Source organism: Manacus candei, unplaced genomic scaffold (genome assembly GCF_025592945.1).
Source record: "Manacus candei isolate 608988 ecotype Guabito, Panama unplaced genomic scaffold, ASM2559294v1 h1tg000026l, whole genome shotgun sequence".
Taxonomy (NCBI): domain Eukaryota; kingdom Metazoa; phylum Chordata; class Aves; order Passeriformes; family Pipridae; genus Manacus; species Manacus candei.
The window spans coordinates 5,498,859-5,515,878 of NW_026138074.1; the positions used below are offsets into that span (position 1 = coordinate 5,498,859).

The 17,020-nt window shown below is 38.9% G+C and overlaps 1 protein-coding gene across 4 annotated transcripts in view; it reads left to right on the plus strand.

Annotated features, from left to right (window-relative positions):
* The window catches only part of GADL1 (glutamate decarboxylase like 1), an 81,043-nt gene that overhangs the window by 56,360 nt on the left and 7,663 nt on the right, over positions 1-17,020 (plus strand). The window contains exon 15 of one of the 4 annotated variants that reach the window (XM_051789026.1): positions 1,930-2,093. The exons of the other annotated variants lie outside the window; for them this stretch is intronic. Coding sequence (XP_051644986.1) covers positions 1,930-2,046 — 117 coding nt within the window. The 3' untranslated portion in view covers positions 2,047-2,093. Of the gene's footprint in view, positions 1-1,929; positions 2,094-17,020 lie in introns of those variants that run through there. 4 annotated transcript variants of the gene reach the window in all.

A 17,020-nucleotide genomic window follows, 5' to 3' on the forward strand; every position in this document is an offset into this window, starting at 1 on the left:
TGAATTTTTGGGAGGAATAAGTGAAAGTGGTGCAATTCATATAAATTAAGCAGGCAGTTGGTGGCATACCTCAGAACATTTATCTCTGTGTTTGTGCAGAATTGAAAAATCTAATCTGAAAACTATATCAACTTTATGACACTTTTAAAGAGTAAATGTTAAGCTATTTGCTGATTATAGAAAGCCAAAGGGAATTTATAATGAATGTAAGAGTTTATAATCTCTCTTTTTTCTTTTTTTTTTAATCCATCAAGAGCACTTCAACACCATCCTTTCATCATTTCCAAATAGCATAATAAAAATAAGCACTTTTTACTTGGAGTCATGTTGCCACACAGAACAGTATTGCATTTTTGTTCATTACTGCTGTAGAAAGGAAAAAAAAATCCATATTTTGCAATGCAACACTGTGAAACGTTTTAGAATTGTCCATATGTGGTATTTGAATATAAATGTGTGTGTGCCTATGCATACACATGTATATGAATATGTATTTACGTATTGGGATCATATAAAAGACAATTAGTATTGAAAAGGAAGAGGATAGCATAATGCATAGTATTACTGAAGTAACTACATTCTTAAAAAAAACTTGTTAACAGAATCAGAGAACACTTGAGTTCAGAAAGGACCTCTGGAGGTCATCTTGTCCAAGCTCCCTCTCGAACAGGGACACCTAGAGTTGTTTGTCCAGGACCATGTGGCTTTTGAATATCTCCAAGGATGGACATTCCGTAACCTTCCAGGGCACCCTGTGCCAGCGTTTGATCACCCTCACAGTGAAACAGTTTTTCCTGATGTTCAGAGGGAACTTCCAATATTTCAGGTTGTGCCCATTGCCTCTGGTCCTCGCACTGGGCACCACTGAAAGGAGTCTGGATCTGTCTTCTTTGCACCCTCTTCAGGTGCTTACATGCATTCATAAGATCCCCACAAGCCTCTTCTCTAGACTGAACAGTCCCAGCTCTCAGCTCAGCCAAACCCACAACCCTACAAAAGCAAATGACCTCATTCCTCGAAAACATATGCTTTCTAAGAAATGGTAACCTCAAAATATATGATTTATTCTTTGACAAAAATACAGTATGCATTCTTAGCACTATTTACAGTCAAATATTTTCATTCTGAGCTACGGCAAATTACTATACTCTTGATGTATTTTGTTGGTTTCAGCTACTGCATCCAGATTCCTTGCTACATAGTACTTGTTTGCCCAAACAGCATATATTTTCCTCTGCTTAAATAGGACTAATTACTCTTCCTTTGATTAAGTTTGGAGTTAGAACATATTGACTAATATTGCAAATGGCCTTTTGTGCCTGCCTGTGGAGAGGACTGCTTTTAATAAGAAAGCAGAATTTAAAGGCACTCCACACATTTAATTTAGTTCTGTTTGACCCTATAGACTGTGTTCTTATAAAGCAGCATGGTGCTCCTGCATATCTGTGCACCCCTTCATTCTGCTCTCTCAGTGCTGTATGCACATTAATAATCAGTGATGGAAGAAAAAAAAGTTCAAGTTACAGGTTGAACTCCAAAAGAGAGCTTTTCTGGAAGTATCATAGATCATGTTTAATAGCCTGTGGATCAAAATGAAACTCGGTATGTATCACAGGGGAGCTCAATAATTGAAGCATTCTGGGAATGTCTAAGTACTGGAGTCCTGAGGTCACTGGAAGCTTCATTCTGTGCTCAGTTTTTACCTGAAAAAAAAACCTGTCTCCTTCCTCTGTCATCTTTTCTTCTTATAACAAATAGTAATCATATTTTAATGCACTGACTTAAATTATATATTCAGGGGAACAATAAATTTCTACCTCCTAATTTTCTGTAAATGAGGAAACCAGTCAGTCAGAGACATTAGCATTTCAGAGTATCTCCAGTACACTTGACTCACAGCTATCTCCCCTCCGTGCTGGGTGTCTGCAGAATGGTCCCACAGGAGCCCTGAACATGTTCTCTGGATCTGTGAAGCTCATCTGCCTGCCAGCTCTGAATTTACTCCTTTCATATGAGAAGCCTCAGGGGCTCTCTGAAGGATCCTAACTGGTCTCCTGGTGAAAGGAAAACAATACTTTGCAACCCTGGAGCTGCACAGGTGATATTATGTGGGTAGGGGGAGACTGTATGGGTTTGTCTCAGAAAAGCAGCAGTCACAGAAGAGCTTTGTGGACTTGGCTGCTCTGTGGTTTGCACAGGGGATAAATGTTTTTCCTATGTGAAGGTGGTGGAAGGAAGGTTGACTTTTGCAGCATCCTGACAGAGAAAAAGACTTGTAATGAAACTATAGGAAGCCTGGCCAAGTTGAGACCCTTGGACCTTTGAGTGAGTGTCATGGGGCTCCTGTGCCAGGGCTGCATTGTGTGACTGTGACAGAACTGGACTGGTGGGGGGCATGCTGTTTGATTTGGAGCCCTCAGGGTTAGAGTAGCAAGGCAGCCCTGCAGCCCAGATCAGTCCCATCTTACAGTGGCCAATGGTGCTCCTGGAGGACCATTGTGGTTTCACCTCATTGTTTCGCCTTGTGCTTGTAAGCTGCTCCTAGAGCTGCCTCCCTGCAGCTGCCCAAACTGCAGCTCCTTGTCCATGTGAGGATTTTGGTATGCAGTTCAGAGAATCTGTTTTACAATGGGAGTTTGAACTGAATGGGGTTGCTGACTGAGGAATACAAATGAGGGAATAACAGTTGATTTTTAGGTGAGCATTTGCAGTGAATATTTTAGGGTGCACTACGGATCGATGAGGGGACTGCCCAGCAGAGCCACTGACTATATGATGGTTATATATATTCCTTAACCATGCTAATAATTGGTATTTTAATGCTGAAGGGCATGTGTAGGATAACAGTAATGCCTGCCCCTCCCACTGGTCCTTTGCATAGGATGAATCTCATTGAGAGTGAAAGCAAAGAGCATGGCTGAACAAAAATTATTCTTAGCAGTTGTTTAACTGTTAGTACATGATTTCTCTTGCTTTTGCACATAGCTGAACTGCAACGTGTAACAGAAGTCACCACCCTCTTGGCACCTTTTGAAGTGCTGCCTCTCCCTCTGCAAGGGTGTGGTAACAGGACCTTCCTGAATGCTTTAGATATCTTATAAAGGTACTTGAACATGAGAAATTGCAGGTGAATTAAACGACAATCTCATGAATGAATGATGAGTGGTAGTGTGGTATGTTGATAATGGCTTTTTAAATGAACCATTTGTACGCTACATAGTAAAGTTTCCTTCAGTTACAAATCTTTCTGGTGGCATCATGAATGTTCTGCCCTGCCAGCTGGTACCTGCTGGGGCTTCTGAATGAATCAAGTGTCTTCTACCATTCTGTTGGGTTTGGCATGTTTAATAAATAACAGCAATGAATTGACTGTAGTGCACTAATAGTTATTTCAAGTGAAATAGCCCAGTGATTTTTTTTTTTTTTGTAATTTTATAGGGAGTTGGACAGCAGAAAAATAAAATCTTTGAGTTTCACTCTTAATTAATGGACTGCTACAGCAAGAGTTACTATGTATTTGATGGAAAATAAGATATTTTTTCTGTCTTATCAGCCAGAAAACAGCAGCTGCTGAAAGTATAAGCCTTTATTTTACCTCATAGGAAAGGTAAACTTCCACTGTAGTCTGTTTGAAACATGAGTGACAATTTCAACATGGAGTTAGAGCCTGTCCGTGGAAATATTTCATTGTATTTGTCATATCAGGCAAAGTGGGGAACTCCCATGTTGGGTGGTTACAAAGGATGTGGGTAATTTGGCAAATGGAGCATTTCTAGAAAAGAACTACAAACATACCTGGGTTACAAATATTTGATCAAAGAATTTTTTAGTGGTTGTTTTAGGGTACAAATGAAACATTTATGGCTTTACACTTCTGTTTACGTTGGGCAGCTTAGGCAGAATTTGTAAAAGAGCAGTAGTTTGCGCGTCCTTCCTTTGCACCTGATAGTCCAGTCCTTTGTGAGTCTGCACTTTCAAATGGTGTCAGCTGTCATTTATTGACTTTCAGAAAACCAGGATCAGCATCAAGGTTAATCCAGATCTCTGTGGAGCCTCACTAGCAGCAATGTTTGATTGACACCCTATTTTCCCTACATGTGGATATATGCTAGTTATTCAAATCTTGCTTAGTTCTACTGTACTGCTATTGTGTGGTCCTAATTTTTTGTGCCGTTCCTGTGTGAATTGTTCCTGCTATTTTTCATCTAAATGGCTTGTGTAAGGCTTTCTTATTAATGCTCTAAGTGCAAGTAAATCATTGAGAAAACTTGTATCAGCAAAATAATGATGGCGGGCTGACCCAAAAAACTGGTGTTTGGCAAAGATATGAATGTAACTGAACACAAAAGACTACATTCTGAATCTGTTTCTATCAATTTTAGAATTTCTACGTATTCTTATCCTTTAACTCATTATAAATTATATCCAGTATGAGTGTTTCTTTTTTTAACTTTATCTTCGTGCTGACTTAAGCATCCTTATTTCACTAGGTCTATCTCCTTACCACTTCTAATAGTAGTGCTTGTTTTCTGAAATTTCCATAGTATCCTAAAAAATTATCCACAGATTCAGTGAATCATTTTTGCTTAGGTCTACAGGCCTGGATGGATTGTACCTTAAAATTTGCTTTCAGTAGATCTTTAACATTTCAATAGCTGCTGATGGCTTGGAAAGTTCATCAGATTTGTGGTAGGAATCCCTCCCAGCAGAAATTGAAAGCTTATGGAGCACTTCTGCCTTGCCTGCATTTTTAATGATTTGACCATGGGTAAGGTTTCAGTCATCCCTAATGTACACACTAAACTGTTTCTTCTTTTCCTAGTCCTGTCAGTCAAGGTTCTCTTTTCCTTCTGATAAATTTTCTTCATGTCATGTTTGTATTGATTGCTATTTGATCTGCTTCCCTCTTTCAACTTGTTAAATATTGCTTTGCTATCTTCCCTTTGCCAATAAACCAGGATGGGCTTTTAGATAAAGCTGTCTTCTTTCTTGATTGAAAGATTGCAGCTTTTGGCTATCTAAGCTCTTCTTAAAGAGTTTTAAGCTTTCATCTGTCTTTTCCACCTGAAGTTTTTCTGGAAAATAAGTCTTTTGAAACACTCTTTGTGATCATGACTAGCCTTCTCCTTAGGCTGAAGTGAGTATAGTCAGGTTGTGATCAGTACTCAGGAGGAAGTGCTGATTTATAGACCAACAAGTAATTTCTCTCTGTCACGGTATGGTTGGAAATGAAGATGTATCATCGCACTGGTACAGCACCACAACTGCTGGTGAATTGGGACAGGATGTGCAAAACTGTTGTATGAGTTGGAGACTGCAGATATACTAGGTCAGTGTTTGTGTAACAGGATGCGGTGACTGGGGAAGGGAGGGGAAACACAGCCAGTGCTGTATACCAGTGTGTCTTAACTGCTTGAACGATGTCTCAGTTTGATTAATATAATGTAGAAATCTACAGATGTCCCATCCCTGGAAACATTCAAGGTCAGGTTAGACGGGCTCTGAGCAACCTCACATAGTTGAAGATGTCCCTCCTCATTGCAGGGGCGTTGGACAAGATGACCTTGAAAGATCAACCCAAACAATTCTATGATTCTATGTAGCATCTGTGCTTATGAATCAAGTTAATTTTTGCAATCAACAGTGGCTATGATGCAGTTTTGTTGACCTGGAGGGCTCAGTGCTGAAGCTGCGAAAGTGTTCTTTGAAAATGGTTAGGGATGGTGATTAGTACCTGGCTGGAGGACCTACCCTGGATACCCAGCTCTGGATACCATGAATGGGAGCTCTGAAGTGTTGGTAGCTGTGTCAGGGCTCGGACCCAGCTGGCTGAAGAATTACACCTACGCTTGGGCGTCACGTCTGGAGCACAGCTTTTCCGAGTGGTTTTTAAGCCGCAGCTGGTAGTAAAGCCAGGTGACCATTGGGGGGCACCAGAACAACAGTAATGTGTGGAAGCTGCTAATTAGTACTCTGCTGTTAATGGCTATTTGGCGCTCTCAGGGAAAAAAAAAAAACCTGCGTTTGAGGACGGAAGGTAATTTCTTTCAGTTCTTAAATCGACATAAGTTCCTCAGTAATACTGCCAGCTCTGTTTTGAAGGCATGAGCTGTTAAAGAATAAACTATAGCAAGCAAGAGCTATCTCCTACTTTCCAGGCAACACTAGCTTTTTTTCTATTTTCTCCCCCCCCCATCCTTTGTATAAAATTATGTACTTCTTTACAAGGTTTAAACTAAAAAGTTATTTGAAATAAGATATATTGACTAATTATAATTGAGAGATCAGTGTCTAATAAAATATTAAACTTCTTGTAAAGATTTTACAGTTCTTCCTAGGCATTCGAGTGTCCTGTACAGGGTCTGAACCCAGTAATATTTGAGGAGTTAGTATGCAGTTTTAACAGTAGTTGAGCATCGTTGTTTGTTTGGTTTTTTCCCCTGAGTGACAATGCAGCTGATGGTATGAATTTTTTAATGTAAAGAGATACCTAGACGCATGGGTGGATATTGTATAAAAGGGTCTATAAGCTAGTGGTAATTCATGGTGTAAAAGTACCTTTAACTGCTCCTTGACCTGGCCTCATAATAAAATGAGGGGAAAGTAATATTTTTCCCCTTAAAAAAGAAGACTGTTCTGCTGTCTACAGGCAAAGGCTTCTTCCAGGTGTCTCCTGAAACTCCTCCTGCTAATCTTTGTTGAAAATTCACAGTATTATTATTTAATATTGAAGGTATGAGCCTGTTTTAGTAAAGATGTGTTTTCTGTTTTGTTCTGTTCTTTTTAAGTAAGTTTGTTGATGCGAAGATATTGAGTTTCTGTGTGTCGCGTCACAGTGTGCTTTCTGAAGAGCAAGGATACTAGCCAAGAATTAGCATTGTTTGGCCAGTCATGTTGGAAAGCATAGTCCAAGCTGTCCTGAGTCATCTGCAATGTTCAAAACTGAAAGATTCCAGAGACTTTCACCTCCAGTGTTGCTGGTGCTCCTCCTCTGTCCAGCTGTCTTACTGATTTACCAGCCTTGAAGTCTCAATTGCATGGATAAATGTTGAATTGCGATTAGAATGTGGGCTTTAGTTATAACAACACAAACAATTAATTTTTGCAAGTGAAGAATTTTGCAAATATTATTTCTGACTATCTTGAAAAAAAAAAAGAAAACAATGAAATGAATGTAGCGTTTAGACACCTGGAAAAGACACAGACATAATGAAAGGATTCCTTGCCTGAAACCATGTTGCTCTTTCTCACTAAGTAACTTTGCCTGAAAAAGATACTGCTTCACTATGCAGATCTTGCTTTCTTTATATCCCTAGACCATCATAGTCGCAGACTACTAGACACAGTGTCATAATGAAACATCTGACTTTCATCAGGCAGCTAGAGGCATCTGGAAATTCCTGTTTTTTAAAGTTCACTAAGCCTATTTGAGGTCTTCTAGAAATGATGAAAGAAACCTGTTAATCCTACTGCTCTGCTGCTTCACTTTATATCAGTAACTCACCTCTTAAACCTGTGCAGTTCTTTAATTCACACACTAGATGGTGATCAAAAGCAGCCCAAGTTGTGTGTTCTGCTTCCCAAAGTCACAGCTGACAGTGGAAAATGAAAGCACAAGACTGACCATTTTTCCTGCCAAGCTTTTAAACTTTTTTAAGCTGTCCATGAATGATTAATCTACTTAGTAGAATCATCTTAAAGATTAAGGTAGAGATTCTGCTAAATTCATATATCATGTTGGAACTGTGATTTTTAAATCAGTTGTTTGATAAACACACAGGAAGTGTTTCTGTCTGTGCAATCATGAAATATTCATCAAATATCCTGTGACTTCAAGCTGGGGTTAGTGTTGTTTCCACAATACAGGAATTCAAATATATCAGTTCTTAAAATAGTTGCTAGGGACTGAAACTCAAGTCTCTGAATGTACAGATTGATTACCATCGGTTATTACAAGGTAGTAATGAAAAAGGGAGAGCACTACACTGAAAACATGATTACAGATCTTTGTAAGATTAAAAACAAACCAAGGAGAAACCATTTCTGTACTGCCCACCCTGAAATTATAAAGCTTGCTCTAATCCTGTAGCTTGAGAATACTACTGGCTTCAAAGGGAAAGACTACAAGATGTACTGTGGTTTCTGTAATGGGAAAAATGCATTCCACTGAAGAGAATCAGTCAAAAATATTCCTTTTACTAAAAAACCAAAGTATAATATTTGAGAAGGGAGTCTGATAGATAGTCAGATTAGGGACATGGGGAAATCTAGTACAGTACTGTGCAGAGTGACTGTAGTGAGAAAATACCAGTGGTGCAGTGTTTAGATAGTAGAAGGGGAATGTAGGTCTCACAGGACTGTAAGATGTCATTGTACAATACACTGGCTTATAATATAGCTATTATAAACCAACAGCATAGTTCAAATAAACACCTGAAAGAAGGAGAGTATCACATCAGCACTAAGTGTTAATTGTTGGGAACTTTTTTTTGTCTTCTGTGTACATCTGTAGGTAAGGCATCAGAAGCCTGTCTTGTGACTAGTGCTCAGAGCCACTTGCATGCATACATCCTTCCTCTGGCAAGCTTAAAAGCTGGTGGAAACAACTCTCATGCTGCTCCAGTGTGGGAGTAGGTCCCATGGGTGATGGTTATGGCAAAAATTACAGTGCTGTGGACCCACCCTCACGTATGGAAAGATGGATGAGATCTGATGGTGCATGGAGCAATGGCATGGCTTAAATTAGGCTTAAACTGAGATTCTGGGTTATTTTTCTTGTTTCTGAGCAGAACACAGGCACTCAATGCTGAGGCCTTATCCCAGAAGCTGGATTTAACCTCAGTGTAAATATTAGTAACTCTGTGACTATTGTGAGGCAGGCAGTGAAGGCACCGGTCATCAGTGGTTGGGAAGCTGGATAACAGTAAATAAGTGTCTGCTCACAGGCAATATTAGGGTTAAAAGAGCAAAAGGAAATTTGATGCAGCTAACACATGTTTTACACTGGTGATCCGTGTAGCAATGAGGAAATGCATGGAAAAGCAAGATTCCAGACAACTGAGTTGATTATATGATTCATACACTGACTTTTTAACTCAGCACTCATCCCAGTTATAATGAGAATCATCTGAGGGAAGTAAAATAACAACAGTTTGAAGCTTGTAGGAGGGCAGTAGCTTATAGTCATGTTAGATGTGGAGAACCATTTGATCTGTAGCATGGAGGTTGTGCCATGTAACAAGATGGAGTTTTTTCTTTGGCTTGTTTTTCATGTTTGTAATTTTTGGAGGTGTCCACTGTAACCATTGCCTTTTGTTCTAAATTGGTCCTATACAGCTGCATGTATACACTTGCATGGATGTAACATATGCATGCAAATAATCTGTGCTTGCATAAAAAAATTGATATTTGCATGTACACGTGGCCAGCTTGGCAGCAGTGCATGAAAGGAATTAGCTAAATTTATAAAAACTGGCTCTGAACGTAGAAGGGAAATAGCGTCAAGAGAGCTGAGGCACACTCTCAGTATGGAGTTAGCACGTATTCTCACAACTGTTCTTGGTTAAAGACAGCTCTTCCTCAAACAGCATCAGAAATGCAAGCCTCAAATTGTCTCATTCTACGTGATAGGATAATGAGGTAAAAACTTATGTGCATTTAATCTTAGTCTGAAGTTCCATTTCAGGTTCATGCCAGATGAGCCTCCACCCCAAAGAGAGTTTTCTAATGATCAGTATGCATTTGTTGGACCAATGGGATGCTCTTGGGTTCAAACGCAAATGATTTTTTACACACAGAAAATGATTCAAAGCACATGTCCCTAGCATTTCAGTGAAAATCACAGAATCATAGAATGGTTTGGGTTGTTAGTCATGGAGAAACAATCGGTTTCCCTTGATTCTGCTTGTGCTCTGGATATCCTCCTGGACTGTGTCCAAGGCAGCTTTTGGGTCTATCCAGCAGTTCCATAGCCTAGAAACACCAGAGGAACATGGATTTTAGGTACCTTTGATTCAAGATAAACTGTATGCATGGACTTCATCTTACCTTGCTTTAGCCATCTAAAACTTAGGCAGAGGTCTTCCTCTGAAGACCATGGTGGAGGAGAGAAGCTTTCCTAAATTGAGTCCGTCTATCTCAGGACCTATCTTACTCTAGGCTGAAATGAATCACTCTCTAGAGGTGCCCCTTTTTCTCTGTTAAGTAAGGGCAAAGCCTAGATGACTAGCTTAGACTTTTAGACTAACTTTTAGACTGCCAAAATGATGGGAGTTGAATCCTACTTTCCACAATTTATCGTCAGTTCTGGAGGCTGTGTCTCTGGGAAACACATGTTGTACAGTTCAATGCACCTAACACTTCCTCTCAAGCTGTTACTCCCCTTGTAAGAGTGTGAGACTCTTACAAAAATAAGTAACTACAGTCTGTAAACAGTGCAGGTCCTGAAGGAAAAATACTGTCAAGGATCAATATAAGTCAATATACAGAGCTGGAACTTGGGAAATTGTAGTCTGTGTTACTGATGTGTGTGGCATAAAGAAGACGGAGTGACCAGGATTTGATTTTCTGTGATCCCTCGTGTCCTCACTGAGTCTTCACCACCAGTGAAGCTCACACCAGTCAGCAGCCCTAGGTGTGCTCTGGAGTGCTGACCACTGGAGGAGTTGACACCTGCACTGCAAGTGGGGCACTCTGCATTGCATCCTGATGCTGCAGTTCAGCTGTGGTTCCTCCAGGAAGGAAACCTCTTTGATCCAAATGGGATGAGTTTGTGTGTATTTTACAAGAGTACTCGCATAAAAATATCCTGTCCTGCTAACTAATTCACTCATGTACCTGAATGGTGTCTGGCTTTGGCACAGAATTGTGATTAATATTTCAGTCATTATTTCCTTTCTGTGTGCCTCAGTTTCTTTTAGAGATTAAGGTGGAGGTAATAGTATTTCCTCTTATCTATGAAGTACATTGAAATGTGAGGATGGAAAGCAGTGTAAAACACCAAATTAGAAGGAATTCTTCTCTTATACTTAGGAGTATGACTTCTTCCTTTTCTCTTTTTCTTTTCCCTAACAGCAGCTACTTACTGCTTACACTACTCCTTACCTGCCTAGTACGTGAATAGTAGATGGATGTGGCTTTGAGAGCATCAGGTTTTTAAGACAAATGAAAAAGTTTAAAAAATGGTGTAGTTCACAGAGAACTTTTGATTCCTTAGCTATGCTGGTCCTGGCAGAAGAGTGTAAGGAAGGTCTACAGCACCATGAAGGAAGAGCTCAATGAAATGTACAATAATATAATCATGGTAGAGAAAAATAATTATTTCTATCCCCATATATTTAATTTTATTGGATATTATATGATTTAATTATCAAAGCACAGTAATTACGATCCATGGCAATACTAATGACTATTGGCAACAAAGCTCACGAGGACACACAATCTAATTAGCTTTAATGGGATGGATTTAATAATACATTGGATTAACATCTGTTAGAATGAAGTATCAAGATTTATTGTTCTCTGAATAAATATTGACCTCTTGCTCTCAGGTCAATAAATCTTAAGCTTGCCTCCACTTAAATGAGTATCCACTTATTACATTAACACTCTTCTGTTTCCTATCACCAACTTCAGTAGGAGGAGAGGGGAGCTGCATTTCCCTCCTGCTGCATCAAACACTTCTTTAAGAAACTGAAGGTAAACATTGAATTTACAGACACTTGAAAAAAAGGGTGGGGCCCTAAATTACCCTTCCTTGCTGTTGCTCTATAAAAATTTTCAATCAATTACTAGTAATGCCATAGAAAAAGTGTATAGCTTGCATCATCTGCTCAATTAAGCAGTCTTTATATTTGTGTGATGTTGTGAGTGGTGTCAAAAATATCTGTGGGGATGAGTGGGAGGAAATCCAGCTCCTTCATGTGTAGTGAGATACAAAGTATTTTCTAAGACTTCACTTTCATTTTGTGCTTCAGATATTTAGGCACAGATTCCTTTCTAACTGTAGGCATTTCAAGAGAAATGAGATGGAATATGTTTCTTTTTCATGCCTACAAGGGAGGAATTTCTTGTTACTCTCCAAAGGGGTCAGTGTCGCCAGAATAATTTCTTATAACAGAGAAGGACTCCTCTAAAAGCAGTAGAAAATCCTTGAGATTGATATCCATTCAGCAGGTATTTAGACCTTCCTTTCAAATTTAATAGTTATAAGAAAATATGGGTTAGTCTAACTCTACCACAGGTGAATTTAGTTATAAAACTCCCTGTACTTCAATGGCAGACTTCTGTAGGTGAATGTTTATTAATGTAGAGAATTTTTTGCAGACACAGCGTCCAATCAGAGAGTTTATTAATTTTTGTAGGAAGATTATTTGTATTTATTGAGTTCTGCAAATTTTTTTTAAATAAAGGAAGTGAAATCTAGAAAACTTTAATGGATGAGTTTTATATAGCAGATCATAATTGCTTTCAAAGGTCTAAAGATTGTTCTTGTTCTCTCTCTTTCTTTCATAAGAGTATCTGTGTTGGTGCAGAAGCCTGACAAAAATGTGCCAGTATTTCACCTTACTTTTATTTTCTTTTTAATTGTGTGTTATTTATAGGTACATGTGGCACTAAGGGAAATTGTGGCATTTGCTATGGTCCAGAGTGAATATCTGGTCAGACTGGTGAAAGAATAAGGTTCTCAAAGCAATTTGGTGTACAGGATGAGAGGATTTCATCTGTGCCTCTGAATACTGAGCTATATCCATAGGGGTGTAGGGTAGGCCTGAGGTTAGCAAATTTTTTATTCCATATATTCCTTTAAGGCTACAAAGTCTTGCAAAATGGATTCTAAATTTTGTGCCCAGTCTGTTGTTCCCCTTTTGACTGAACTTAAATTATCTAGGAATTGACTGCAGTCTAGTTCTATTTACCTAAGACTGTTATTAGTCATAATTACCTATATTTTCTGTCTGTAGTTTGCAAATACTTGTAGGTGCAAATCATTATTTTCCTTTCATTTTTAACCCTTTCAGACTGCAATGAAATTTGCATATTTTGAAACCCTAGAGATCCTGCTTTGCTCTTTCAGTTTCCTGGTTGTCCATGCATTTACATATTTTGTTAATGATTTGTAACATATTTTGGATTTAAGTTGGGGATAAAAAAAAAGGAAAACTTAATCACTGGGAATGAGGAGAGGAGCAAGGCTGAGCTGGAGTGAACATTGTCTTGGGGCAAGATGTACATGAGAAAAGTATTGTGTTGACTTTGATAGGGCTCCATGTCGTAGGGTTTGTGGTCTTTATTTCATAGCCATATTGGGCATTACATAAATGAGCCTCAGGTAAGAAAACAATTTTAATAACTGACAGTTACTGGTCTTGTATTTCACTGTATGGAGGGGCAAATGGGATAATTTTCTTTGTTAAATTGGGTGAACAGGTTAGACAACTGCCTTTCTTTTGTGTTAGCAGTCTGGGTCATGGTAGACACTATCCCTTCATGCTCCCCAAGACATTGTAAGAAGCCTCTGAGAAAGTCAGTAGGATGTTTTTAAGGAGAAAAAAAACCAAGACAAAGGTATCTAGTTTTCTTGAATTACTAATTTTTCTTTAGTTCTAGTTAAAGAATATAAAGAAATATGCATTACTGTTCTTTAATTCTTACTGTAATGCAAATGCAGAAGGTGCTGCTACCTTATGCCAGAAGCTGACTTATGCAAGTAGTAAATAAGATCTTAACAGCTGAGAATCATTCCCACTTTCTGAAGTGACATTCCTTTTTCTACACTAGAAGCATATTGAGTTTCTGAACTCGTGTCACCACATAATGCAGTCGTTTCCTATCGAAAAGTATTCCTCCCAGCCCCAGACATTCTCATTACACCGTGATTTCTTTGTCCCCTCAATGAAGTAGAACTGAAGCTCATTCCTGTGCATACGAACCAAAAAGGATAAGGTTTTTTGTTGGTTACTCTGACTTTCAAGGTGGCAAGCTACCCTTTCATCTTGGATGGAAAAGGGGAGCTTTGGCAGGGTTGAAAGACCGGAAAACCTAGTCACTAAAATGGGAACTTAAAAAAATGGTGCACAGAAGAACCTTGTGTATGTTAAGAAAGCTTTTAAGGTAATTATTTTTATAAAACTAGTAGCACTCAACTATCTTTTAAACAGATCAGAACTCTGGATTTGTATTGTGTGCTAGCCTCTGGTGTTTTCTTAATGCCTACACTTTCCACATGGCTTGTTAATAAGACCTTGGTAAAGCAACACAGAAATGACAGAAAAATAATAGGAATTCCATGTGAATTGTCTTGAAAAGCCACATGTGCTCAGACAGAAAAAGCCATGGGACTGTGCACTTGGAAAATTGTGTTGTTCACCAATGTACTTTTTAACTGTAAATAAAAATACATGCAAACTTGTTTAAGTGCTGATTCTGTTCTGGGGGCTATTCTGTCCTGGCTCTTCCTTTTCAGAGGCCAATAACATTAGTGTAAAAGCCTTTGAAGGCTATTTTTTCTTGCATAAATGATCGACTAAAGAAGTCACTTAACACAATCAAAATCCAAGGCCAACTCACCAGCTCCTATTATTCAGGTCATTTTCAGTGCTTTGTGAGGTTCATTAATGTGTCTTCTGGCAAAAAGCAATGGATGGGAAGATGATTTGCAATATATTGCAGTGCAGACATACTGTGCAGCCCTGAGTGTGAGTTGAAGGTGCACAGAGAATGTCAGTATTGGGACAAAAATACCAGAGCATCTGTTCTCCTTTGATATGTTAGTTGCTCTCAAGAATGTGGAAGTGGTTACTGCTATTTTGACAAATGCACTTATTTCTGCTTTTGTTGCCTGGTGTGGCACAAAGGGAACACTGGCGCAATAGTGCACGGCAATAATTTATTAGTGGTTTAGGGATGTGGGCCCAGAACAAATTCTAGACAAAAGAAAAACATGTTTGGGTTTTACTGAGCGCCTTGGCTACAGCAATGAAGCTGTGATTGGATGTGCAAATATTTGGTATTTCGATTGTCCCAGTTGCTGTGACAGCTGACAAATGGTCTGAGTTTCTTTTTAATTATCACCAAAAGGGAAAAAGCCTGTTGTTTTAAAGCCAGCAACTGATGTTGCAGCAAAAAGCAAGAAAAGATATTTAACAGTGGGGAATATAATTTCTCGGTGTAAAATATGTTGAAAGCACTATTACTTCCAAATATTTATAGTATTTAGCTAGTGTTGTAATTACAGCCAAACAAAAGTGTTTTGTTAATTTGTATCGCATCCAATGATCAATATTAAGATGCCAGCTACTGTTCTTACTTCATAAGTACCGGTATCATTGATGTCAAACTTATCTTTTCTAACCATTCTGGGAAATGCAGCAGATATGTTGTGACATATATTGTGGTATGCCCGTGAGACCTTTTTGACACAGGATTTTTTTAATACACGTATCATACCTTGTGGATGCTCTGTACCATTGTATCAGGGCCAATTACAGTAGAGAGAATCATAGAATCATTTAGGTTGGAAAAGACTGTTTAAGTCATTGAGTCCAACCGTTAACCCAGCGCTGTCAAGTCCACCACTAAACCTTGTCCCTAAGTGCATACCACTTCCCTGGGTAGCCTCTTCCTATGCTTGACCACCCTTTCAGTAATGAAATTTTCCCTAATGTCCTGTCTAAGCCTCCTCTGGTGCAACTTGAGATCATTTCCTCTTGTCCCATTGCTTGTTACTTGGGAGATGAGACCAACCCCCACAAATATATGATGTAGGAACACATAATACTTCACTGCCCTGAAGGAAAAAAGAAACATATTACCCAAAAGAGGTGTAGTTATTTGTCCAAACAGCCTCTGGGAGAGTTTGGGACCAGTCTTATTTGTTGAGTCCGTGTCCAGTACTTCAAACCATCATTTTATCATTTAAGCAAGATAAGAAACAATACTGTGAAGACCCACTGTATTTAATAGCCCATATGTAAAAGTTTAAAATTGTGTCTGAATACTTCATGAACTGGACTTTTATTTCCTTTTTGTTTTGGTGGTAATTGTTGTACAATAGTTGTTTTCTTAGGAATATGCATGGGTCCCAACTGCTCATTTCTGTCAGGAAGCACAACTTGTCAGACTTTGAACAACCAGTAAGTTGCCTTTTAAGTAACAATCATGAACTTCCAAATGAAAGTGTTTGCCCCTTCTGGAGGAGCCAAAATAGATTTTTTTATCAGATGAGAGGGACTGTTCTGTATAAATTTGTCTTCCATTGCAAGGAATAATTGAGACAAGAACACAAAATGTGTTTTCCATATCTGTGAAATCGTGAGAATGTGATCTTTCCATTTTGTCAAAAGGGCAGATTTTTTGTCTTCTAGCTACAATTCTTCAGCCAGTTTCTAGTGCAGTATTCTGTAGCTTGGAAAATTTAATCAAGGCTGTATTTGAGGAAGAGAAATAGTTTGAGCTGGTAATATGCTCCTGTCCTTCCAACTCTGTCAGCCTGCTTTTATTGATCCCTAGAAAGGTTATTGATTTGCTGCGAGTGTGGCTTTCTGTAGTAAAAGCTGAAGGCTGTTTGCAAACTGCCACCTGAAGCAGACACATAAGAAGGAAATTTAGGTAATTGCATTCTGCTTCCATTGAAGACCATGGCAATTTGAAAATTAATATCAGAAGCAGAATGGGGTCTGGTGACTGGGAGTTGCTGCTCCAGCAGCTGGAATAGCTCTTTAGCTTTATGTTGCATAGATGCTCAGTGACCTGGGAATTGTTCAAAAGATTTGGAAAAATGTTTCTGAATAGCAGTTGCCAGTATTGACACTAGTTTTTGTAAGCATTCTGTCTTTGTAGTACTTGCTGGGCTAGCACATTTAGTCATCCACACTACTCAAAGCTGTTCACATGGGATGTCCAGACAGGTTTTGCCAACAGAACAGACAGTCCTATGAGTTTTCTCATACTTTCTGTCTTTTCTGAGGTGCAAAAATTCTACAGCTGTTACAGTTAAGCAGTGTCAACACTTTTGATCCCA